Source organism: Entelurus aequoreus, linkage group LG11, assembly GCF_033978785.1.
Source record: "Entelurus aequoreus isolate RoL-2023_Sb linkage group LG11, RoL_Eaeq_v1.1, whole genome shotgun sequence".
In the NCBI taxonomy this organism is placed as follows: Eukaryota; Metazoa; Chordata; class Actinopteri; order Syngnathiformes; family Syngnathidae; genus Entelurus; species Entelurus aequoreus.
The window spans coordinates 26883973-26910674 of record NC_084741.1 but is presented as its reverse complement, the minus strand read 5'-3'; the positions used below and the strand labels follow the sequence as shown (position 1 = coordinate 26910674).

At 40.7% G+C, this 26702-nt stretch overlaps 1 protein-coding gene across 16 annotated transcripts in view; it reads right to left on the bottom strand.

Annotated features, from left to right (window-relative positions):
* LOC133659919 (ATP-dependent translocase ABCB1-like) overlaps positions 1-26702 on the bottom strand; it is a 99415-nt gene that overhangs the window by 15307 nt on the left and 57406 nt on the right. For 14 of the 16 annotated variants that reach the window (XR_009827743.1, XM_062062788.1, XM_062062792.1 and 11 more), the window contains 7 exons: positions 9562-9721; positions 9446-9494; positions 9181-9372; positions 6760-6931; positions 6556-6680; positions 684-855; positions 468-581 (listed from right to left, as the gene is read on the bottom strand). Coding sequence is in view for 15 of the 16 variants with exons in the window: in XM_062062788.1 (XP_061918772.1) it covers positions 468-581; positions 684-855; positions 6556-6680; positions 6760-6931; positions 9181-9372; positions 9446-9494; positions 9562-9721 (984 nt within the window). In the remaining variant the exon portion in view is untranslated. Of the gene's footprint in view, positions 1-467; positions 582-683; positions 856-6555; positions 6681-6759; positions 6932-9180; positions 9373-9445; positions 9495-9561; positions 9722-26702 lie in introns of those variants that run through there. The other 2 variants (XM_062062795.1, XM_062062796.1) reach the window with 2 other exon arrangements.

Genomic DNA, 26702 nt, shown 5'->3' with positions numbered 1-26702 from the left:
TATTTGCCTATCATTGGACCTGCTTATTGATGCTACTTTGCATCGTTGGAAACCCTTCAACATTAACTATTAGTCCACCAAAATATCTTCAAGTTTCAATACTTTTAAGTGACACACCTGAAAATAGTAATTGGACAGACATTTTCTCAAATTAATTGAAAGCAATTCTCTTATTCATCCATCAAAATCCTATTGAAATACTTTAGCATGGTTGAATTAATTTTAGTTGTGCTAATATTGCGAAATTATTGTGGTTTGATATTGTTTGATTATTAGGTATTATCTACAATATTACGGTACATGCTTTGTGTTTCTTCCATCGTAACTAATGTCTCTTAAAAGCTTTTTTTTTTACAAATAAAAAGTCCAATAGATATTAAATAGGCAGGAAAAATAAGAAGGTGTGCTTTTGTTCTGCAGAGCTCAGACGCAATAAAGTTAGGATGATAAAATGTGGAATAGCTTACATTGTCAATGATATTGTAAACCTTGTATGCAGATCCTCGAGCACTGGCAAATGATTGGATGTTAGGTGATGTCTGACCCAATGCAAACGCTCCAAGAAGCACAGTGAATAAAACCTAACACACAAACATTATTGTTAGCTTCCCACTTCTATTTGACCACTATTGTTAAATAAAAGTGAAAGTTATGACATTTTACATATGAGCATCTCTACTTACTGCAAGGACAGTTCCCACAGTGTACTCATTACTCAGAACGAGTGTGCTCCCATACCAGAAGGCTGGCGCAAAAGCCACGTTGGACATCATGAAAGTGAACGCCATGATAACATTTACACTTAGCGTTGCCTTTAATCCCATTTTATTAGCGTACTCCAAGTGCTTTTGATACCTGTGAGGCATCAGAAAGACAAAACACGAGAAATGTTTCAATTAAAACAAAGCTGAGGATCGTAAACACTACTGTATGTATTCTTGAACAACCAAAAGCAGACCTGTATATCGTGTGTGTGTGCGTGTATATAGACAGTCGCGATCAGAAGTTCACATACATCTGTAAAGAACATAATGTCATGCCTGTCTTGAGTTTCCAATACTTTCTACAATCTTATTTTTTCGTGATAGAGTGATTGGAACACATACTTGTTGGTCACAAAAAACATTCATGAAGTTTGGTTCTTTCATGAATTTATTATGGGTCTACTGAAAATGTGACCAAATCTGCTGGGTCAAAAGTATACGTACATCAATGTTAATATTTGGTTACATGTCCCTTGGCAAGTTTCACTGCAATAAGGCGCTTTTGGTAGCCATCCACAAGCTTCTGGCAAGTTCTGGATGAATTTTTGACCACTCCTCTTGACAAAATTGCTGCAGTTCAGCTAAATGTGTTGGTTTTCTGACATAGACTTGCAGTGTTGGGTTAGTTACTGAAAAACAGTAATGAGTTATAGTTACTAGTTACTTCATTTAAAAAGTAACTCAGTTACTAACTCAGTTACTTACACCAAAAAGTAATGCGTTACTTTGAAAAGTAACTATTTAGTTACTTCTTTTTTTCTTTTCTTTTTTAAAAACTCCCATTAATGCCCTTTAGCCTTCATTTCAGTACTGTTATTGCACTGGAGAATAATACAATGTGTTGATCAACTTGACATGCATTTACATCACTGAACTCTGCTAAGCAATGTGGTCTACATACAACACACAAACAATGTGGTCTACATACAACACACAAAGACAAAGATATGTTTCAAAGGCCAATTTGTTTCTGGCCAGAACAAATTGACAAAACTATTTTAAATAGCTGCAACATAATGGCACTTTAACTTGAACTTGAAGTAGATAGGATATTTGATCCAAGACACAACTTACATTTAACTAAAATGTTATTTTCTTTGTGCTCGACAAAAGAAAAGTATTGAGAATTTCTCCTTGTTAAAAAAATCGACTCTTGGCTTCGCCTTGATGTCTTGTTAGTTGTTATGATAGAAGCGTTTATGTGTGTGTGAGTGTGTGTGGCCCTTTAAGATATGACAGCATGTGGGTGAGGGACGTCAGTGAGTGAGTGGGCGAGAGAAGTGAGGGAGCGGCGACAGTGAGTGCTTGCAGGTGCTCTCTCTAGCTTGGTGGATGGCTGCGTCCAATAAAGTCACAAAATTGCAACAAACCGCCGGCCTCGTCATTCACCTTCAGCTGTAAAGACCACTTCCGGGTAAAGTGAAGGTTGTTAGCCCCGAAGGAACGTCTCCCCTGCGCTCCTCAACTACGGTATGAGAGTCCCCCCCCCACCCCCCCACCCACACAAAGCACGTACGCCTTTTCTTTTCCACCGCAGCGCTGCCACAAAACACACTCAGATCTTCAGTTTCTAGCCGATACTACATAAAAAATAACGTAAAATAACGCAGTAACGCATCATGTAGTAACAGTAACTCAGTTACTGAATATAAAAAATAACGCGTTAGATTACTAGTTACCGCCGAAACTAACGCCGTTAGTCCCAACACTGTGGACTTGTTTCTTCAGCATTGTCCACACGTTTCATTCAGAACTTTGGGAAGGCCATTCTAAAACCTTAATTCTAGCCAGATTTAGTCATTCCTTTACCACTTTTGACGTGTGTTTGGGGTCATTGTCCTGTTGGAACAAGACCAAGACCCAACCTCCGGGCTGATGATTTTAGGTTGTCCTGAAGAATTTGGAGGTAATCCTCCTTTTTTATTGTCCCATTTAAAGCACCACTTCCATTGGCAGCAAAACAGGCCCAGAGCATAATACTTCCACCACCATGTGACGGTAGGAACGGTGTTCCTGGGATTAAAGGCCTCACCTTTTCTCTTCCAAACATATTGCTGGGTGGCCAAACAGCTCAATTTTTGCTTCATCTGACCACAGAACTTTCCTCCAGAAGGTCTTATCTTTGTCCATGTGATGTCAGATGAAACAACAATTGAGCTGTTTGGCCACAATACCAAGCAATATGTTTGGAGGAGAAAAGGTGAGGCCTTTAATCCCAGGAACACCAGACCTACTGTCAAGCATGGTGGTGGTAGTATTATGCTTTGGGCCTGTTTTGCTGCCAATGGAACTGGTGCTTTACAGAGAGTAAATGGGACAATGAAAAAGGAGGATTACCTCCAAATTCTTCAGGACAACCTAAAATCATCAGCCCGGAGGTTGGATCTTGGGCCCAGTTGGATGTTTCAACAGGACAATGACCCCAAACACACTAAATCAGGATAGAATTAGGGTTTTAGAATGGCCTTCCCAAAGTCCTTACTTAAACCCGATTGAGAACATGTGGACCATTTACTATGAATTGATTTACGTGGACCCAGGCTTAAACAAGTTGAAAAACATATTCGGGTGTTACCATTTAGTGGTCAATTGTACGGAATATGTACTGAACTGTGCAATCTACTAATAAAAGTTTCAATCAATCAAAAAAGACAATGCTGAAGAAAAAAGTCCATGTCAGAAAACCAACACATTTAGCCGAACTGCACCAATTTTGTCAAGAAGAGTGGTCAACAGAGTCTGGGTGAGGTTGGGCCGCAAGAAAAGATTTCTTAAAAAAAATATTTTTAAATGTCTTTATTTTTATTTTCAACACAAAATAAAATCAAAATATAAATGAACAAAATGAGAATTAAGTCAATAAATCAGTCATAAGTAATAATAATAATATTTCGATTTCTCCAGTCAGCAACAATGTATACACATACTAACTGTGATGTTATGAGCTAGGGAATATAAGAACTACACTACCCAGCATGCAACAGTAGTGACGACATGCGCGGCAGCCCCGTTGAAAGCCATGTCGGCAGCTAGAATGTGGTTATGAGCATGCTATGTGAGTAAACGTCGAGAACTCAGCCAACACGCCTCGTCTGCATTTATTACAATTAGACAGACAACACACTTATTATGTGAGAAGTAACAATAAATAAATCTGAGAACCTGAACATGGCTTCTCTTGCCTACTTCTTGCTGCTAGACACCTGGCAGCGCTTCCTCTCGCATAGTTGAGCTGGAGAGAGGAAGCAGTTGAGGGTTGAGGTGGGCGTGGTTGAGGTGGGCGGGGTGGGGGGCGGGGGTGTATATTGTAGCGTCCTGGAAGAGTTAGTACTGCAAGGAGTTCTGGGTATTTGTTCTGTTGTGTTTATGTTGTGTTACGGTGCGGATGTTCTCCCAAAATGTGTTTGTCATTCTTGTTTGGTGTGGGTTCACAGTGTGGCGCATATTTGTAACAGTGTTAAAGTTGTTTATACGGACACCCTCAGTGTGACCTGTATGGCATAAGTATGGCTTGCATTCACTTATGTGAGCGTAAAAGCCTCGTATACTACTTGACTTTGCCGGCACGTATGGAGTCAAAGTGGACGCCAAAGACACTGTCTTTAAGGCACGCACCCAATATCGGAGTCCGTGTGGAAATCGGGAGAAATTCGGGAGAATGGTTCCCCCCGGGAGATTTTCGGGAAGGGCACTGAAATTCAGGATTCTCCCGGGAAAATCGGGAGGGTTGGCAAGTATGTTACCACACTGTGATTGGTAGATTCCTACAGCTACGCACACAACACTGTCAAGCGCCATTCATATAAAACTTGCGGGCCGCACTAACATTAAACTTTCATATTAAGGTGGGGGCCGCAAAATAACGTCTTGCGGGCCGCAATTGGCCCGCGGGCCGCGTGTCTGAGACCCCTGCTCTAGAAGGTCTTATCTTTGTCCATGTGATGTCAGATGAAACAAAAATTTAGCTGTTTGGCCACAATATACAGCAATATGTTTTGAGGAGAAAAGGTGAGGCCTTTAATCCCAGGAACACCAAGCCTACCGTCAAGCATGGAGGTGGTGGTATTGTGCTCTGGGCCTGTTTTGCTGCCAATGGAAGTGGTGCTTTAAGTGGGACAATGAAAAAGGAAGGATACCTCCAAATTCTTCAGGACAACCTAAAATCATCAGCCCGCAGGTTGGGTCTTGAGCGCAGTTGGGTGTTCCAACAGGACAATGACCCCAAACACACGTCAAAAGTGATAAAGGAATGGCTAAATCAGGCTAGAATTAAGGTTTTAGAATGGCCTTCCCAAAGTCCTGACTTAAACGTGTGGACAATGCTGAAGAAACAAGTCCATGTCAGAAAACCAACACATTTAGCTGAACTGCACCAATTTCGTCAAGAGGAGTGGTCAAAAATTCAACCAGAAGCTTGCCAGAAGCTTGTGGACGGCTACCAAAAGCGCCTTATTGCAGTGAAACTTGCCAAGGGACATGTAACCAAATATTAAAATTGCTGTATATATACTTTTGACCCAGCATATTTGGTCACATTTTCAGTAGACCCATAATAAATTCATAAAAGAACCAAACTTCATGAATGTTTTTTTGTGACCAACAAGTATGTGCTCCAATCACTCTATCACAAAAAAAATAAGAGTTGTAGAAATTATTGGAAACTCAAGACAGCCATGACATTATGTTCTTTAAACGTGTATGTAAACTTTTAAACACAACTATATATACTGTATATATATATATATATATATATATATATATATATATATATATATATATATATATATATATATATATATATATATATATATATATATATATATATATATATGTAAAAAAATAAAAATAATGATAATATAAATTTATATATATATATATATATATATACACTGTATATTATATATATGGGCAGCACGGTGGAAGAGGGGTTAGTGCATCTGCCTCACAATACGAAGGTTCTGGGTTCGATCCTGCGCTCTGGATCTTTCTGTGTGGAGTTTGCATGTTCTCCCCGTCGCGTGGTTTCCCTCCGGGTACTCCGGCTTCCTCCCACCTCCAAAGACATGCACCTGGGGATAGGTTGATTGGCAACACTAAATTGGCCCTAGTGTGTGAATGTGAGTGTGAATGTTGTATGTCTATCTGTGTTGGCCCTGTGTAGAGGTGGCGACTTGTCCAGGGTGTACCCCGCCTTCCGCCCGATTGCAGCTGAGATAGGCTCTAGCACCCCCCGTGACCCCGAAAGGGATAAGCGGTAGAAAATGGATGGATATATATATATATATATATTTACTTACTTCTCAGACCACCTCGTCAATTAGCATCTTTTACAATCAAGCAAAATGCAACAAACCAAGAGAAATATGAATATAGTATTAAAGAAACGCAGACAATCTGATTTAATATCTCTTTTCTGCAGAACTTTGTTGTAAAAATCTGCTTCTGTGTACCTACCTAACACCCGCATTACAGGCTGGCTGCTCTGTAAACAAACCCCGCCGATTCTGCTTCGTGCCTCATCTGCCTGCAGCTGCTGTGACAGATTACCGCAATAACCAGTATATCGCTCAAAAGCGCAGATTTCAACCATTGGAATACTTTCTATGGGTCAAGATTTGCAGTAATCTGAAAATGGCACTGATTATCATATTGGTGGCTACAGTTTCGATGTGAAAGGTTTAAAAATAATAATTTGGAAACGTCCAGCGGGCTGGATTGAAAATCTTAACTGGCCGTATCACGGGCTGTATTTTGTACATGTACATTTACATCGTCAACATCCTGCACAAACCTGTCAATCTCTTTCTGCTGACCATTGAAGGCAAACACAGTTCTGATGGAAGAAAGTACCTCCTGTGCCACAGACCCCGCTTTAGCATAGGCAGCCTGTTCTTTAGATGTGAATGATGTCACCATCTAGGGAGAGATATACACAGTATAAGCCTAGTAAGAAGAGTCTTACTCTTGTTGAAGGATGCACAGAGACCAAGATTACCCCACTGAAAAGTGCAGCTGTAAGACCTAACAAGGGGCAGATAGCCAGGATGACCAGAGTGAGCTTCCATCCTTTGCTTAGGCCAACAACAAAGGAAAAGATGAAGGTAGAAATGGATTGGAGCAACATCCCCAGTTTGTCTCCAATACCTTCTTGGATTTTGTAGACATCTCTGTCCATGTAAATGAATACAAAAATACAAATTATTTTTTTAAACATAATATACAATTGGAACCCACACATAATTAGATTTGGGTTGTGTGTAATATAGTAATTGAGAGTGTTGTGGTGATTGTTCCTATTATGGAGCGATTGACCAAAATGTTGATCAATACTATTAAAACACTATTTCAAAATTACAATAGGAATCCCCACGTTGCAGTAGGAAATAAGATGATATTAACAGGAAATGAGATGAATAAGAATCTAGAGATAAACAAGCGGTAGAAAATGGATGGATGGATGGAGATAGGATGATACTGTATAACATTAACTGTTTGTATGACAGCATTGTCACAATAAGCACACAACATGTAAGATAACGGCCGGTCGAGCCATAAATTGACGGTGTCGAAACCCTTAGTATAAGTATATGATCGATACTAAAGTGATCAGGTTTATATTTTTATTGTCTGTAAATATATATTATTTTATGTTTACAAACTGGACAGGGCTAATTACCTGGACACGGAAGGACAATGGAAACAAAGGATTTAAATGATTGTTTATTTTGTTGTATTTATTGTGTACTGTTGACATTGTTTTGATCAAACAATTGAATGTGTAACTGCCATTTGCTACAAAGGGTATTATTCATATTGTGTCATTGTAACGGTACTTTATTTTGAAGGTTTGCGGCCACTGCCTATATCTGAACTGAACAGGAAGTGATGTGTTTTATCTAAATGTGTTCTCTGATTTAAATAAAGAAGTTGATGGTGAAGGGGCAGTGAGTGAGTTGACACCCAGCCCACTTAACGAGTAACACCAAACTCTTTGTGTTATCATTTCTAACGTGGTTGCATTAAGACTGTGCTTCATAGATGGGAAGTAATTGACCAGCCGAAACAGCCACTACAGGATGTAATAAAAGATAATTAGGAACTTGTTTAAATATCGATATAGTTAAATTGTAGACCACCCTTACCATAAATAAACAGAAACAATACAGTTATTACATAGACCCTTTTACACCAAAAGATCAGGAACTTTAAGTTCCTGGAACTATAGTTTACTGTAAAAGTGTGTGGTTTGTTTCCACCGCATTACACAGTTCAGGCTGATGGCGTATGTATGAGTGGCACAGTATATTTCTACATTGACACCATGTAAATAAACAGACAATAACAGGTCATATGTATTCTACTAAAGTGTACGCAAATAACATACAAAGCAATAAGATACAAAATTATTTGATTTAAAACAAAGTGTACAGAATTTTACATAAAAAGAAAGCTTATGCCCACACCTTTTAGGACATGTTGTAATGACAGAATGAAAATATGTACTGTATCATATTGTAACTATATGCATGTTTGAAATAAACCACCAACACCTACAACAGTGTCCACAGTCATAAAGTCGTCCCCTAAGTATATTGGGAATTTATGAAACTAGGCGAGTATGTATGGTCCATTTTCGCTGTACATAACAATACATAAATATTGAATGTCAGTTTTTATCTCACGGCGACAACATCAACACATCAGATTTAGCGTTAGTCTGTTAGTATTAGCATTTGGTTCACTTAGGTTTAGTCCAGTAACGACACAAAGATTGTGTCACTGACTACTATTACTACTACTACTACTAACAAAGTAAAGAGTTAGTATTTACTTTGATGTGATTTACGTTTGTTCCACTCATTTACTGCCTCCACTATTTCACATTTATTTTCAAACAACAAGTCAAAAGTTCCTTTCGCTCTTCTGCCTCTCCATGGTCAAAGATGTTGTAAGATGTCCCTCATACTTTAATATCGGCAAAAATTTAGAATACAAAGTTTTAGGAACGCCCCAAATGTTGTCAAACAACCGGCGTTTGACAGCACAGCCGGCCCCCCTCAAAGTACCACCAAACTTGTAGGAAACTAAAATAGTTCCTCTGGAACTTCATTAACCCGGGTAGTTTTTGATGGAAAACGCTGGGTTACCAGGGTAAACGGGAACCTTCCTGTAAAAGTTCCTGCGGTGGAGAAGGGCCTGATGCGACCAGTATCAGTATTGGTATTGGTCCACTCAAGGGGGGTGGGAATTGGAATCGGCAGCACAATATCCTGATCGGAACATCCCATCCCAATTCCTATATTTGTACTTTAATCAGAAACCGTCAACCTCCAAAAAAGTTAGAAGGGTTCTTTCGTGACCCATGTGCAAACCTTTGACAAAGTAGAGTGTAGTGTGCAATTTACACATCACTCACTCTGTGAGACGTGTGTTGAGCTCTCCTGTGTCGTTGACATCAAACCAGCCAATGTCCTGTCGCATGACACTGTGGAAAAAACGCTTGCGAATGCGTTGGACCTGCCTTCCAGCTGATATTGTAAAGAAGGCAACTTGCAGGTAGGCAGCCACCAGCACCAAGACCCCTATGATGGAGTAATAGACAGCATAGCTGGAATGGGAGAAAGAATAGTGATCAAATGTGTCTCATTAAGGGCAGCTTCTAAATTGACTTATTGTCCTACGTGGCCATCGCCTCCTGAAAGGTTGCATTAAAAATCATGGAGGTGGAATCTGAAAATAGAAAAGAAAATGTGTTCATCATTAAGTCAGATACTTATTATTCCCTCTGTGAACTCACTGTGGTCGCTGGTGTTGATTTGATGTACAGAGTGATGTATGAAGGTATCCGTCATTTCCCCAAACACAATAGACATAAATGGCATGGCTGATCCATGGGCCACCGACATTAAGGTCCCAAAGACTATTAGTACAATGTCTCTGCCGTCTGCAAACCTGAACTGTGCTCATGTAAAGAAAAAGAGAAACCAATGTTGAACAATGTTATAAAGCAGTTACATGAGAAGAGCTGCCTTGTGACAGGGATAACTCCTGTGTTAATATGCACACAATACTTACAATATTCCGGAATTAACCGGAATATTTTAAGTATTCCAAATTAGGCTCCATGGAGGTGAGAAAAAAAGGTTTAGTTTTGGAAGAAGCAGTTAGTTGAGTGGGGCCCTGTAAACTGGTTCTCACGATGACAGCATTTCAGTCACATTATGTCAATTTCTGCACCCTTAGTCGCCAGAAGCTTGATGACCACCTCTTCCATGACCTGAAATCTGTTTAAGGGTTATTCGCAGTTCCTTTAACATGGAAATCATATCCCCCTACTCACCATCAATACATTGAAAAATTAATAATTTTTCAACACGCTCCCAATATCATGCTCAATGGCGAATGTGTCAAGGTAGTGAAACACTTCACATATCTCGTAAGCCAACAACAACAATCTGCTGTGCAGTTATTTACTGCTTTTGACAAACTACAAACCACTGCGTTGAATCACAAAAGCATTCATGTTCAAACAAGAACAAGGTCTATCATGCTGTAGTACTCCGTTGTAGTGATGGTCAACGTGATTATTTTTACTGAGCGGGTACCTTTGTCACACGCCAAAGTGAAATGACTTAGACTTAGACTTCCTTTTTATTGTCATTCAAATATGAACTTTACAGCACATATAAGAACGAAATTTCATTACATAAGCTCATGGTAGTGCAGGATAAAAAAGCAATAAGGTGCATACAGTATAAAAGTAAATAAATATATATAAATAATATATAAATATATATTTATAATGACTAACTTGATTCACTCATCACAAAACGCATGCACAAAAGCTTGCACATGGTTACTGCACGCAAGGGCTCGCCCCACCTCGATTCACCTTTTACAGAGCGCATGTGCAGAACCTCACAATTCACCTGATTCACCTATCACAGGACGAATGTGCAGAACGTCACACACGATTCACTTGATTCACAAGTAACCGGGCCCCCATGTGCCTAACAATCCCGCTCAAGTCGGGCGCAGCAGGACCACTCAGCATGGGGCCACGAGAACCATCCACCCCACCCCTGCATGGACAACAGGGCAAAGCCTCCCCCTTGAGGATAAAAAATAAATAAAAAGGAGGAGAGAGGCACAAGCGATAGAAAATGGATGGATGGATGGAGGAGATCACAGACACGCCGGAACACAAAGCCACTACCCCAGCAGCCGGCCACTATGAGGCGCCACAAAAAACTGTGCGCGGGGACTAGAACTAGCAGGTGTGCTGTAGTGTGGGACCTCAAGGGCATGGTGAGGTCCTCTCATGCCGAACCCCCCAAAGGGGTCAAAATAATGTCCCATCTGGAAAAACGATACCGCTCAGACAGCTAGTGCAGTGGAACAAAGTTTGGAGAAAGAAACAATTGAACGTGCTTGGCCTGAGGACACACTATGGAAGATCCTGCGCTGCCCGCATTGGACTTGTTTGCCACAATAAATGTTGTCGTCGTCATGAGTGATCGTCATGAGCGATCGCCAAACATACCTTTCTTGACAAAAATCTGGTGGGGGATCAAACCCATTCTCTGCACCACAAGAGGCACATGCATGTACCATTACACCACCACTGATAAAGGACAGGGCCGTAACTAGGATTTGACAAACACCGAGGTCAAAAATAGTTTGTCCAAGAGAAAATTTGAAAGGCTGAAATCATTGGTATCCCAGCACCATATGCATAATGTCCTGTGGTGTCCCTCAGGGCTCAATCCTTGGACTAATACTGTTTTCAGTGCACATGCTGCAGCCCATGCAACACTTATTTTTTTTTGTCCTGTCCAGCTTTTCAGGCAAATCATATTGTTGATGTAGATGCCAATATCGGCTGTACAAATTTACTTTACAAAAGAGAAGTGTGGGATACTTCTCTTGTTGCCTTATTTGTATTTGACTTTATTAAATGTATTTATATTATCATTTATATTATCACCTTTTCTCCTCCAGACATATTGCTCGATATTGTGGCCAAAAAGCTAATTTTTTTTTTCATCTGACCACAGAACTATCCTCTAGAACAGGGGTCTCAAACTCAATTTACCTGGGGGCCACTGGATGCAGAGTCTGGGTGAGGTTGGGCCGCAAGAAAGGATTTCTTAAAAAAAATATTTTTAAATGTCTTTATTTTTATTTTCAACACAAAATAAAATCAAAATATAAATGAACAAAATGAGAATTAACCCTTGTGTGGTGTTCGGGTCTGTGGGACCCGTTTTCGATTTTTATTAAAAGAAAAATGATACAATTAATTAATTTTTCAAACTGAGACTCACTGTCTTTGGCTCATTTTCTGTGAAGAACATATATCAGAATACATATTTAATGAACACACACCATACACCCCCCTACACATTTCTATTACATATAAGATGTCTGGGGTCCACTGGACCCGGGGCTAATAGAAGTGTGGAAATTGATGTTCTGTGTACCACACACACACACACACACACACACACACACACACACACACACACACACACACACACACACACACACACACACACACACACACACACACACACACACACACACACACACACACACACACACACACACACACACACACACACACACACACACACACAGCAGGCCTAGACGGGGAGGACAGAGTGTAGGTACACAGAACATCAGAGGGTCAAATGTGCGACAAAATGAGCGCAGACAGTGTTGACAAACAATGTTGCAACCTTGTGTGGGAACCACAGGTGCAGAAACACAAAAGAAGAATCCCTGTGGGATGCAGAAACTGGCAGAGAAATTTCCATGCAAAGTTCATATTGTTGTTACTCATGATGCGTTCAAGAGTCTTACGGCCTGAGGGAAGAAGCTGTTACAGAACCTGGAGGTTCTGCTACGGAGGCTGCGGACCTCTTTCTAGAGTCCAGCAGTGAAAACAGTCCTTGGTGGGGTTGGGAGGAGTCTCTGCAGATTTTCTGAGCCCTGTTCAGGCAGCGGCTTTTTGCGATCTCCTGGATAGGAGGAAGATGAGTCCTGATGATCTTTTCCGCCGTCCTCACCACTCTCTGCAGATACTTCAAGTCTGAGGCATTGCAGGCTCCAGTCCAGACAGAGATGCAGTTGGTCAGTAGGCCCTCTATAGTGCCTCTGTAGAATGTGCTGAGAATGGAGGAAGGGAGCTGTGCTCTTTTCATCCCACGCAAAAAGTGCATGCGCTGCTGAGCTCTTTTTACAAGAACTCCGGTGTGCAGGGACCAAGTCATATTGTCAGTTATCTGCACCACCAGGAACTTGGTGCTGCTTACTATCTCCACCGCTGTGCCGTTGATGAAGAGTGGAGCGTGGCTGGACTGGTGCTTCCTGAAGTTTACAATGATCTCCTTGGTCTTGTCGACGTTCAGGACCAGGTTGTTGGTTCTGCACCAATCAACCAGATGTTTCACCTCCTCTCTGTAGTCCATGTCATTGTTGTCACGGATGAGGCCCACTACTGTCGTGTCGTCGGCATACTTCACAATGTGGTTAGTAGTGGACCTGGCGCAGCAGTCATGGGTCATCAACGTGAACAGCAGCGGACTCAGGATGCAGCCTTGGGGGGAGCCGGTGCTCAGGGAGATGGCACTGGAGGTGTTGTTGCCCACTCTCACAGATTTGGGTCTGTCTGTGAGGAAGTCAAGCAGCCAGTTGCATAGGGGGGTACTGAATCCAAGGGGGGCCAGTTTGCTCACCAGGTGCTGCGGGATGATGGTGTTGAATGCCGAGTTGAAGTCCAGAAACAACATCCGCACGTGTGTGTCCTTTCCTTCCAGATGTGCTAAGCTCGGGTGGAGTGCAGAGGAGATGGCGTCCTCTGTGGAGCGGTTAGGGCGATAAGCAAACTGGTATGGGTCGAATGTGGGGGGAAGTCTGGAGACAATGTATTCCTTTACCAGCCTCTCGAAGCACTTCATTACAGATGTTTTTTGAGATAAGTCAGTATTTTAACATAAAATTGTTTGATTGTGAGGCATTAAAAGCCACAAAATGCAACGGGTCCATCAGACCCACAAACACTGGCTGAGTAACAACAATATGAACACCACACAAGGGTTAAGTCAATAAATCAGTCATAAGTAATAATAATAATATTTCGATTTCTCCAGTCAGCAACAATGTATACACATACTTACTGTGATGTTATGAGCTAGGGCAGGGGTGTTAAACTCAAATACAGAGTGGGACAAAATTTAAAACTGAACAAAGCCGCGGGCCAAGGTTGAACAAATTAACCTTTTAATAGGGACCCAAACAAGTTTTGCATTAAATATTGAACAAGCAGCTTATACAACTTTATAGTGACATGCAAAATCGAGTTTCAAATAATAATAATTATAATTAAAAAATATCAATGGCATATCAAATACAATTTAAATAAAAATTGAATGCGTCTTTTCTATTTGCAGCCTTCTGAGGTAAATATCAACATTAACTTTTTCCACAGGCTAATAAATTTGAAAATAAAATAATGAATAAACCAACCATTCAGGACTTTAAACGGCTCAGTTTGCAACACACTGATCTAATCTGATGTGCCCAAGCCAGATACCTGCCATCTTTTCTTGGATGCCAATTCATTAATGTCAGGGCTCAGGCTTTGAGCTTAAGCAACCCTCATTATCGAACGAAGGTGTTCATCAGTCATTATTTCTCGTATTCCACAGTCTTGGGGGCGTGCCTTACAGGCACTACTTTTAACGTCCTCTACAAGCTGACGTCAAGTGCGCTTTTCATCCCTTCTAACAGCGTGCCCGCCCAGTCACAAGATATGAGCGGCTCCTGTACGCACACACACGTAAATGCAACGCATACTTTATCAACAGCGATACAGTTTACACTGAGAGTGGCCGTATAAGCAACTTTAACATAGTTAGAAATATACGCCACACTGTGAATCCAAACCAAACAAGAATGACAAACACATTTTGGAAGAACATCCGCACAGTAACACAACATAAACACAACAGCACAAATACCCATAGCCCTTTGCAGCACTAACTCTTCCGGGACGCTACAATATACACCCCCGCTACCTCCAAACCCCGCCGCCGCCCCCCCCCCCCCCCCACACACACACACACACACACCTTGTAGCATCCCGGAAGAGTCTGTGTGCGTGCCAAAGCCGCACATAATATGTAATTGGGCCAGCACTCGGACTGGATGAAAAGGGGATGTTACAATTCTTGGGAGGGGCACTGAAATCTGGTCTCCCGGGAGGTTTGGCAAGTATGAGAATTAGCGGTGTACCGCGGCACCGCTGTATATGATCGGCGGGCCAGCTCCAGTGTTAATTTGATATCACCTCACGGGCCAAGTGAAATTACACGGCGGGCCAAACTTGGCCCGCGGGCCAGAGTTTGACACCCATGAGCTAGGGAATATAAGAACTACACTACCCAGCATGCAACAGTAGTGACGACATGTGCGATAGCCCCGGTGAAAGCCATGTCGGCAGCTAGAATGTGGTTATGAGCATGCTATGTGAGTAAACGTTGAGAACTCAGCCAACACACCTCGTCTGCATTTATTACAATTAGACAGACAACACACTTATTATGTGAGAAGTAACAATAAATAAATCTGTGAACCTGAACATGGCTTCTCTTGCCTACTTCTTGCTGCTAGACACCTGGCAGCGCTTCCTCTCGCATAGTTGAGCTGGAGAGAGGAAGCAGTTGAGGGTTGAGGTGGGCGTGGTTGAGGTGGGCGGGGTGGGGGGGCGGGGGTGTATATTGTAGCGTCCTGGAAGAGTTAGTACCGCAAGGAGTTCTGGGTATTTGTTCTGTTGTGTTTATGTCGTGTTATGGTGCGGATGTTCTCCCAAAATGTGTTTGTCATTCTTGTTTGGTGTGGGTTCACAGTGTGGCGCATATTTGTAACAGTGTTAAAGTTGTTTATACGGCCACCCTCAGTGTGACCTGTATGGCTCACATAAGTATGCCTGGCATTCACTCGTGTGAGCGTAAAAGCGTCGTATACTATGTGACTTTGCCGGCACGTATGGAGTCAAAGTGGACGCCAAAGACACTGTCTTTAAGGCACGCCCCCAATATCGGAGTCCATGTGGTAATCGGGAGAAATTCGGGAGAATGGTTCCCCCCGGGCACTGAAATTCGGGATTCTCCCGGGAAAATCGGGAGGGTTGGCAAGTATGTTACCACACTGTGCCATTCATATAAAACTTGCGGGCCGCACTAACATTAAACTTTCATATTAAGGTGGGGGCCGCAAAATAACGTCTTGGGGGCCGCAAATGGCCCGTGGGCCGCGTGACTGAGACCCCTGCTCTAGAAGGTCTCATCTTTGTCCATGTGATGTAGTCAGTTGATAGCCTCCATGCCTTCCCGCAGGACAATCCCCCAAAGTCTTATATGTGTGTGAGTGTGTGTGACATACCGCCCCCCCAGTCCATGCAGGCGACAACCAGGAACTACGGCCAGGAGCACCCCCCCCCACGGCCCATGACCCGCAGGCGCACCAGACCACTTTAACACGACGCCACGCGAGTCCACCTCCTGCCAAACAAAGCCAGTACCCGCCCACCCCAACCCAACTCTACAGAGTCCATACCAGCAACCGAACGCAGAAAAACTGCACAACCCCCATGCCCAATGCAAACATCGCATCCTGGCCATCCACACAGCAACGTGCCAATACGAGTCCCGGCCAGGGGACGGAGCCCCTCAACGGGGGAAGAAGCCAATGCATGCTGTCTGCATGTCGGTACCCAAACCAGCCAGCCACTTATTTTTTAAATATATTATCATATCAGTATCATCTTTATGCTGATGATACACAAATACATGTCCCTCTAAAAAAGAAAAGTGACACGTGTTTAGAACCACTTAAATTGTTTTGAGGACATTAAAGCATGGTTGACAGTAAACTTCTTGAATTTAAATGAGAACAAGACGGAAGTAATTGTATTTGATGCAAAAGTAAACCAGAATGCTCACCCCAGTGACCTGGACCCCTCTGCCTTATTTTGAACCCACCGGCACAAATCTCGGTTTTAAGTTGGATAATGATTTTAAATTTGGAACAGCAGATTAACACTGTTTTATGATCCAGTTTTTATAATTTAAGACTCTTAGCAAACAATAAATCAGTTTAGTATTTTAATGACTTTGAGCAGGTAATCCATGATTAAAACCCAGAGGGGATCGTGCATTTTCTGCTGTGGCTCCAAAACTTTGGAACGATATCCCACTTGCTATTCGGAAGGCTCTCTCTTTAATGTCTTTTAAATCACGCCTTAAAAAATATTTTTACTCCTTGGCTTTTAAACCAGCATGAGAATTGTGTGATTTTAGTCTGTGTTGGCCCTGTGATGAGGTGGTGACTTGTCCAGGGTGTACCCCGCCTTCCGCCCGATTGTAGCTGAGATAGGCTCCAGCACCCCCCGCGACCCCAAAGGGAATAAGCAGTAGAAAATGGATGGATGGATGGATAGCCTATTTTCTTTTCTTTTATGTACAAACATATTTATTCTATTTTTAGTTCAATGTTTTTTTACAATTGACTCTCCTCAGTTTTATCCTGCTTTTAAATGTGTGATTTAACTCCTGTGCAGCACTTTCTGAAATGTTTTTTGTTTGTTAAATGTGCTATATAAATAAAGTAGATTGGATTGGAACAAAAGCTTTCTTTGAGGTATAACTATCACTTGTTATATTATCTAACATCTTTGACAATCTGCATGATTTTGTAACAGTCCACTTTTTTATTAATATTTATTAATTTTTACGTCATTAAAACATACATTTAAAAAGCATACCAAATTTTTGGAACCAAAACCTTCTGCTTTGCAAAGTCAGTACTAATGACGCCAGCCACGGAGACACCGGAAGTCCATGTGGAAAATGTGTGTTTATATTCTTAACAGTGACGTGGCCAGGAATACATTTGAGGTAAAATTGTACATGAAGCGCCTTGTCATTCAATAATTTACATGAATGTGTTTTTTCTCACACAAAACAGGCTCCCCCACTGATCACAAAGCCTTAAGCAGAGCGCATGTTTTGCCTTCAGGGTGGGGCGGCATCTGACTAAAACAACCACAGCATTATACCGACAGCGTTTCACATCACATCACATCAATTCATGTTAAAGGCCTACTGAAATTGTTTTTTTTTTATTTAAACGGGGATAGCAGATCCATTCTATGTGTCATACTTGATCATTTCGCGATATTGTCATATTTTTGCTGAAAGGATTTAGTAGAGAACAACGACAATAAAGATCGCAACTTTTGGTATCTAATAAAAAAAAGCCTTGCCCCTACCGGAAGTAGCATGACGTAGTCAGTTGATAGCCTCCTCATATTTTCCTATTGTTTTCAATCCAGCTAGAGCGATTCGGACCGAGAAAGCGACGATTACCCCATTAATTTGAGCAAGGATGAAAGATTTGTGGATGAGGAACTTTAGAGTTAAGGACTAGAATGCAGTGCAAGACATATCTTTTTTTGCTCTGACCGTAACTTAGGTATAAGCTGGCTCATTGGATTCCACACTCTCTCCTTTTTCTATTGTGGATCACGGATTTGTATTTTAAACCACCTCGGATACTATATCCTCTTGAAAATGAGAGTCGAGAACGCGAAATGGACATTCACAGTGACTTTTATCTCCACGACAATACATTGACGAAACACTTTAGCTACGGAGCTAATGTGATAGCATCGTGCTTAACTGCATATAAAAAACAAAATAAATAAATCCCTGACTGGAAGGTTAGACAGAAGATCAACAATACTATTAAACCAGGGACATGTAAATACATCGTTAATGCTTGCCAGCCTGGCGAAGCTTAAAAATGCTGTTGCTAACGACGCCATTGAAGCTAACTCAGCTACGGAGCTAACGTGATAGTATCGTGCTTAACTGCATATAGAAACAAAATAAATAAATCCCTGACTGGAAGGATAGACAGAAGATCAACAATACTATTAAACCAGGGACATGTAAATACACGGTTAATGCTTTCCAGCTTGGCGAAGCTTAAAAATGCTGTTGCTAACGACGCCATTGAAGCTAACTTAGTATAATGGGACCTCACAGAGCTATGATAAAAACATTAGCGCTCCACCTACGCCAGCCAGCCCTCATCTGCTCATCAACACCCGTGCTCACCGGCGTTCCAGCTATCGACGGAAGGACGAAGGACTTCACCACGATCATCCGTGCGGTCGGTGGCTAGCGTCGGCTAGCGCGTCTGCTATCCGAGTCAAAGTCTTCCTGGTTGTATTGCTGTAGTCCGCCGCTAATACACCGATCACACCTACAACTTTCTTCTTTGCAGTCTTCATTGTTCATTAAACAAATAAACAAATTGCAAAAGATTCACCAACACAGATGTCCAGAATACTGTGGAATTATGAGATGAAAACAGAGCTATTTTGTATTGTATTCAATGGGGTACCGATACTTCTGTTTCACTGGTTACGTCACGCGCATACGTCACCATCCAAAGACGTTTTCAACCGGAAGTTTAGCGGGAAATTTAAAATTCCACTTTATAAGTTAACCCGGCCGTATTGGCATGTGTTGCAATGTTAAGATTTCATCATTGATATATAAACTATCAGACTGCGTGGTCGGTAGTAGTGGGTTTCAATAGGCCTTTAAAGCAACATTAGTTACGTCAGTATCATTTATTGTTAATGCTATGTTGACAGCACAATTCGGATCGGATAATGTTTAAAGTAAAAGTGGACTTCATTGCGTTACGTTGTTGGAGTGACCAAAAATGGTATATTGAGAGACGATGATCTACCGCATGGTGTTGTACAGCGCAAACAATGTCCTACACAAAGTATATTTGCAGTCAGTTCTTTTTGTCACTTACAGAGGACATGACCTCCGTGTCCTCAATGGTAGTTACGGCCATGATTAAGGAGTTGGTGAATTCACCCTCTAATTGGTGACAGTACAGGAAAGGGCTAGGAATATGTTTGCTGATAAAGCCTGTCGTTAGTTTATTCCATTGACATTTTACTAACAATTGTACATTCTCATGAAAATACGGGACAAAGTGCGTGCCTTTTAGGCTTAATATGAGACTATTGTTTCTAAATACGGGTTGTTCAATTATTCAAGGGACGGTTAGCAATTCTAGCAAATTGCCATGGTGCTATGTGCAAACTTGCACCAAATTTGGTGTCCGTCAGTACATAAACATTTTTTTATATTTTTTGTTGTGGCAAAGTAGACACTGTTATGTCACACCTGGGTGAAGTCTTGTCTGGTTTTCGTCTGGTTTCAGGTTGTCTTGTCACTTCCTGTTTTATTTTGAAATACTAACTCTCCCTCTCGTTTCAGATCACTTGCCTTTCCTCCTGTATCACTGGTCTGATGTCTTTCCTGATTGCCTGATTGTGCCCACCTGTGTCACCCTCCCTCATGTGTATAAATGTCTCGTCCTCCTTCTGTCCTGTGTCAGAGTGTTTCGTATCTTCTTGTGCGTACCTCCTTGCCCACCTCTGCCACTGGCTTCTCCCCCTTCAAGTGTGTCTACGGCTACCAACCGCCAGTGTTCCCAGACTCGGAGCCAGAGGTTTCCGTGCCCTCAGCCCACGCCCTGGTGCGCCCATGCCCTCGCATCTGGCTCGCGGCCCGACAAGTGCTCGCTCGCCAAGGAGATCGGGTGAAGAAAGCAGCCGACCGAAAGCGCCGCCCAGCACCTGTGTCACCCTCTCTCATGTGTATAAACGTCTCGTCCTCCTTCTGTCCTGTGCCAGAGTGTTTCGTAACTTCTTGTGCGTACCGCAAGCGTTCCTTTGTCAGGTAAGATTAGCTTCCTAGCATCGCCTCCGTTAGAGCGCTTTTTGTTGTATTTGATATATTCTGTTCTTAGCACCTTTTTCCCTCCGCAGCCGGAGCGTTTTGAGTTATTGATATTTTCTTTAGTTTAGAGGTCAGGTTAGTTCTGTTTCTGATAGCCTGTTTTGTTTCTCCCGTTTTGGACCCCTTCCCTTGTCCGAATAAATATATTTTTCCGAAATCCTGCATCTGTGTCCAGAGTCCTATTTGGGTCGTGACATGTTATCCCTCAGCTGATGCATATCTTTAATTGAGCAAGGGTTTCTGCACGTAGTACCAGATCTAATTTTATACTTTTTAATGCAATTTAAAACACATTTAATGCCCATGTCCTACTGCATATAGTTATTATATGTAGCAAAAACCATGCAATTTTCTGTATAGACAAAATTGTAAGCATTTGACAATGAGCATCAAAACAGACACAATAATAATAATAATAATAATAATAATAAATAGAGCAGTTTTTTTAGGGCCCTTGCGGTGCTTGCTCCACTGCTCCGGCCCTAACAATGGTTATGGTGTCAGTTTATTCCGAAAATGCATACAATGATACATCACATACCGGTATTTCCAGCATGTCCAAAAAGGAGTAGGCTGAAGCACAGTTTATTTAATCCTACCCCTTTTCGTATCATAACAGTTTTAACAGAAACCACAGTGAATCAATAAATAAATGAGTAAATAAAATTTAAAATTATGACAAATGAGTAAGTAAATCATTGTAAATTATATAAAAAACAAAGTTCTCATTAAAAAATAGCTAATTAATTTATGGTTCTCATAACGAGATGAATAAGATTAAGTAATTTTTTGTATTTGTAGTTTGTATTTGTTTATTTGAAGGACAATGTGCAGTTACATTTAAAGATGGCTGCCCCAGATTTAGCACCATGCTAATTTCCATCTGTAGTCCTTTTATGGCACATTTTACATCCACAATTAAAATTACACAGGATTAAAAATACATAACAAAATTGAAATTACATAATGAAAAGCAATTAAAAATACAAGTGCAATATATAGAGAAAGTGCAAGTTTCAAATCAGTGGGCGGACAAGGTACAGTATTTTAGCAGCATCATTTAAATTGCAGATATATATATATATATATATATATATATATATATATATATATATATATATATATATATATATATATATATATATATATATATTGCAAGTATATAAAGTGCTACAGTTTTTATTAAAATCCACATAACAGATGGTACCCACAAGGTTATCATCCAATAGCTATAGACTCCATTGGTACTGCATACGTAAACAAGAGGGCGATATTACACAATTAGACTGGTACTCTGGAGGTCAGTAGACTGCACCCGCTAGGGTATCATCTGATGGTCAAATACCCGCCAGGTATTGTTAATGTGAGCAGGACAACCTTTGAGGAGCTGTGAAAACATGAGTTGTTCTTTAGATTATTTGATGGCTTTGTAGGAAAAGGCTGTTTGGGAGAAGGCAGACTTTCTTTTTGGAACATTATAGTCACCCCTGGATACCGACCTTAACACTCTGCTTGTTAGTTGAGAGCGTAATGTAATGTAGTAATGGTCACATTTTAATAGCATTTAATATTTAGATACTTTGCTCATTTATTATTATTAATTTCAAAAACGCATCACGACATTGGCTTTTTTTTGATGACTGATGACTGCTCACTGCAGACTTTATGAGAGCCAACAAACATAATAAAACATCACTTACACAGCTGTCATTAGGATGCCGACTGCTAGGATGTTCATATATTCCCGTTTAGATGAAAAATGACTCATAATCAGCGTGAAGAGAAGGGGGGTGAACCAAGCATCTTTTTGTGTCATTTTCGCCATTTACGGGTCTTATTTGGCTGTCAAAATGTATCAACTTGTCGAAATTCGTCTTTGTCCTTCTACTATTCAGGTTAGAGGCATGATTTATGATCTAGAACAGAGGTCCCCAAACTTTTTGACTCGGGGGCCGCATTGGATTAAAACAATTTAACGGGGCTGCATATATGTGTGTGTGTATATATATGTATATATATATATATATATATATATATATATATATATATATATATATATATATATATATATATATATATATATATATATATATATATGTTTTAATAGCGCACTAATTGACTGAAAGAGCGCGCACTTGCCGCAAGTTGCGGCGCGAGCGCCATGATGTCACGTTAACGATGGGTAAATGCATTTTTAGACAATATGATTTGCCTGAGCGGCTAGGAGACACAGAGAGTAACAAGCGGTAGAAAATGGATTCGAAAGGACATATTTTTACAATATAATAAAAAACAAAAACAAAATTATTATTATTTTTTTTACTTTGGACTTCCACAGATTGGATTTTGGACGCTGGCGGCCCATGGGCCATAGTTTGGGGACTCCTGATCTAGAATAACGTTTATTGAGCAAGAAAGCAAGTAAGCAAGGAAGCAGTTTACCACTCAATAATTTAAACCATTGGCACACAAGCTCGTGATCATGGCGTCGCTATAAATCAGAAGTGCCCAATGTTGGGTCCGGGGGTCAAATTTGGCCCGCCGAGTCGAGCCGAGTTTTGGTGTGTTCAATATGTATAAATATTCATACTGACCTTTTTAAACTCACAACGAGTGCCCCGATCTATGTTGATACCACATATTGGTCCAATACCAGCATAAAAAACAAGTATTTGATTATATCGGCTTGAATCTGAACTTTCTAATATTAGTTTTACTACAGGCAGTTTACTTGTGTCTGATATCTTGTGCGATACTAGCAGTCCTGCAGCGTAATTACTTGTGTGTGACAACATGTGCGATACAAGCAGTACTGCAGCGTGTTTGCTCGTGTGTGATATCATGTGTGATACGTGCAGTCTTGCAAAGTGTTTATTTGTGCAACTCTAGACAGCCAGTTACCCTTCAAATGGCCTCCAATAAGCACACCATTTCTCCTATTTTACTAAAGTCATTTACAAAAGGTAAACATGCTGTAAAAAGGCTGTAGGGCTACGAGAAGCTAGCAGCTACACAACAGCTGAGCACACAATAGCACACAAGCTAGACATAGGTAATAATCATTGAACAATAAAACAGCATATTTGTCAGTATAAACAATTATCAAATAATTGTAGTTGCATATTACTACACATACAAAGTCTCCAAGCCAGAAGTGTCAGAAAGCATCCAGTAACAAACGTGTCCGCATCATTCAACTTACTATGTCAATAACTTAACTTAATAATTGTTTATGATCACTCGGTGTCGCCAAAAAACAATTACCAGTACACTTCAACTTAAAGACAGCATAAGTCCATTCCAGACGGTTAATAATAAATAGGTTACTGTTTTCCATATCTACCATTGTCTCTGTTTAAGTAATTTAGCTTGATCAAACATTTTCTAACATTCCACACTACTAAATAATATAAGTATGTACTCAGCCACCCCAGCGACCCCAAGAAGGACAAGCGGTAGAAAATGGATGGATTAATGATTCCTGCTGATATCGGATCAATATCAGTATTGTATCAGAAGTGACAAAGTTTGGGACATCCTTATGAGTCACACAATTATTGATGGCATGTTTGCTGGGCTAACTAGTTGGCTATCTAGTTGCCTTCTATTATTAACTATGTGCACATGGACACATTTAATCAGATTAAAAGCCAAACCTGAATGAAAATTCTTCATGTAAACACCCCATTCGGATTATTCTGACCTGCTCACACATGTTCCGATCAATGCCAATAGTCATTCAGATTTTAGCGTATAAAAAGCACTTCTTCCGAAATTCGAGTTAAAATGATCTATACTGCACATGTCTTTGATGTCAGATATACATCGGTGGTAGGGGGGGACAAACTAAATGTATTAGTCTTGAAAAAGCGGTTGTCTTGCTGCAGTTTCCCCCTTTCAACATGTACAGAAGTAGTGTTATATGCGGTTATGTTTAATTATTCAACATGTACAGAAGTAGCGTTATATATTGCTGAGTTTATTTATTTCAACATGTACAGACTAGGGCTGCAACTAACGATCAGTTTGATAGTTGATTAGTCAACGATTATCTTAACGATTAGTCGACTAATCTGATAATAATGTGTACACATATTTAATGGCTCTAATTTTTCCATCGATTTCTAAATGCAGTTTAAGATATTTTAGGCATGTGCTTACAAACAACAAAGAAGACTAATTCATTAATAAATATGTATTTATACTTTAACTGTACTGCTCATTCAGCTGTTACAAAATTTGTTATTACTAAATGTTAAAATGTTATCCATTTAAAAGAAAGGAAAGGCAAAGTGCTAAAAATATTAACCTTGTTTATGTATTTTAAAAAAACAGTTAAAATAACAGCAATGAAAACAAACAAAACACAAAATCTAACTTCCTCAAAGTGAGTTATAGTTATATCAGGGGTGGGCAATTAATTTTTACCGGGGGCCGCATGAGCAACCCGAGCACTGCTGGAGGGCCACACCGACAATATTTCAATTAAGTTTTGCACAAATTATTTTTGATATACCGTAAGATAGATAATAATAATAATAATATTTTCATTTAACCTAACTTATCTTTATACAAAAGCAGATGGCTTTTGATGGTTTTATTTTTAACACTTTCTTACACAACACTTCCTGATGTATATTACAATACAAAAATTTCAATTTCTGTCACTTCATCCTGCATCCTCTTTGTTGTGAACGTAGCACGTCTGTAAGGTGATTGGCGAAGAAGGAAGAAGCGTTGCTGTTGCGGAAATGAGGAGTGAGGATTGGTTTTCCTTTTGGAAAGAACGAGATAAGTTGAGCTGTGTTAGTATAGCATGCTCAATAAAAGTTTAAAAAGAACGTCAGACTTGGTGTGCACTTCTTCTGGACGCTACAATTGATGTCACAAGTGGGATGAAATGCCTCCCAGTTCGCCTTGCCATCAAACCTGGGAGTCTTCATTGAGGGCGGAATTCCCCCCGTGGCAAGCAGCGTGGCTGCACCTGTAAACGCTCTCTCTCTCTCTCTCTCTCTCTCTGTCTCTCTCTCTCTCTTTGCGGCGAGCTCCTCACGTGGCACGTACCTCCCGATGACGTAGCACACAAGCAGCGCAGTATGCGCAAAGTTTTACTTCTGACACCAATTGTAGCGTCCAGAAGAAGTGCACAGCAAGTCTGACGCAATTTTTAAACTTTTATTGAGCAAGCTATACTAACACAGCTCAACATATCTCGTTCCTTCCACACGCACGTCTCCTCACTTCTCATTTACACAACTCAAGAAGACAACATCTACTTCAGCAGGTCGTTACACTATATTCTTTAAACACAGCAACATGTGTACCACAAATAAGCACACGGCTTTACCTTTACTTGGCAGTCCATGTCTTTTTTAAAACACGCCATTCGTCATCAACTTTTCTCTTTTTAGCGTCTCGGGGATAACCGCTGTGCGCCTTCCCTCACAGGACATACGCACATATAACACTTTTCAAAATAAAAGCAGCACAGTTGTATTGCACGCACGACAAAGATGTTTTTTTTAATTTATTTTGTATTTGTGATTGCCGCTGCGCGCACGAGCATACGTCCACACGGAAGTAATACAAATAACGCTTTTCAAAACAAAAGCAGCCCTGTTGTATTGCACACTCGAAATAGATACTTTTTAAATTTATTTTGTTATTTATAATTGGCCTCACGCGGGCCGGACAGGGACGTACAAAGGGCCGGATACTTTACCCACCTGCTCCCAGTGGCACCCACATTGGTTTAAATGTAACTTAGATAATGGGTTTCACAATGTAAAGCGTTTTGAGTCACTCGAGAAAAGCACTATATAACTCAGACCTGGGCATTATTTTTCACACAACTTCGTCTTACTCTTGTTAGATAGCTCGCAAGGTAGAAGCTGTGTCCGCATCCTCCCTCCAAATGTTCGACATCATGCCTCCCCTTTAAATGTTTGCGTATTACAGATGTGCTGCCATAAAAAAAGGTACGCTTTGCAGAATGAGCAAGGTATTCATGTTTTTAACAAGAATAGGAGGAAATATCCTC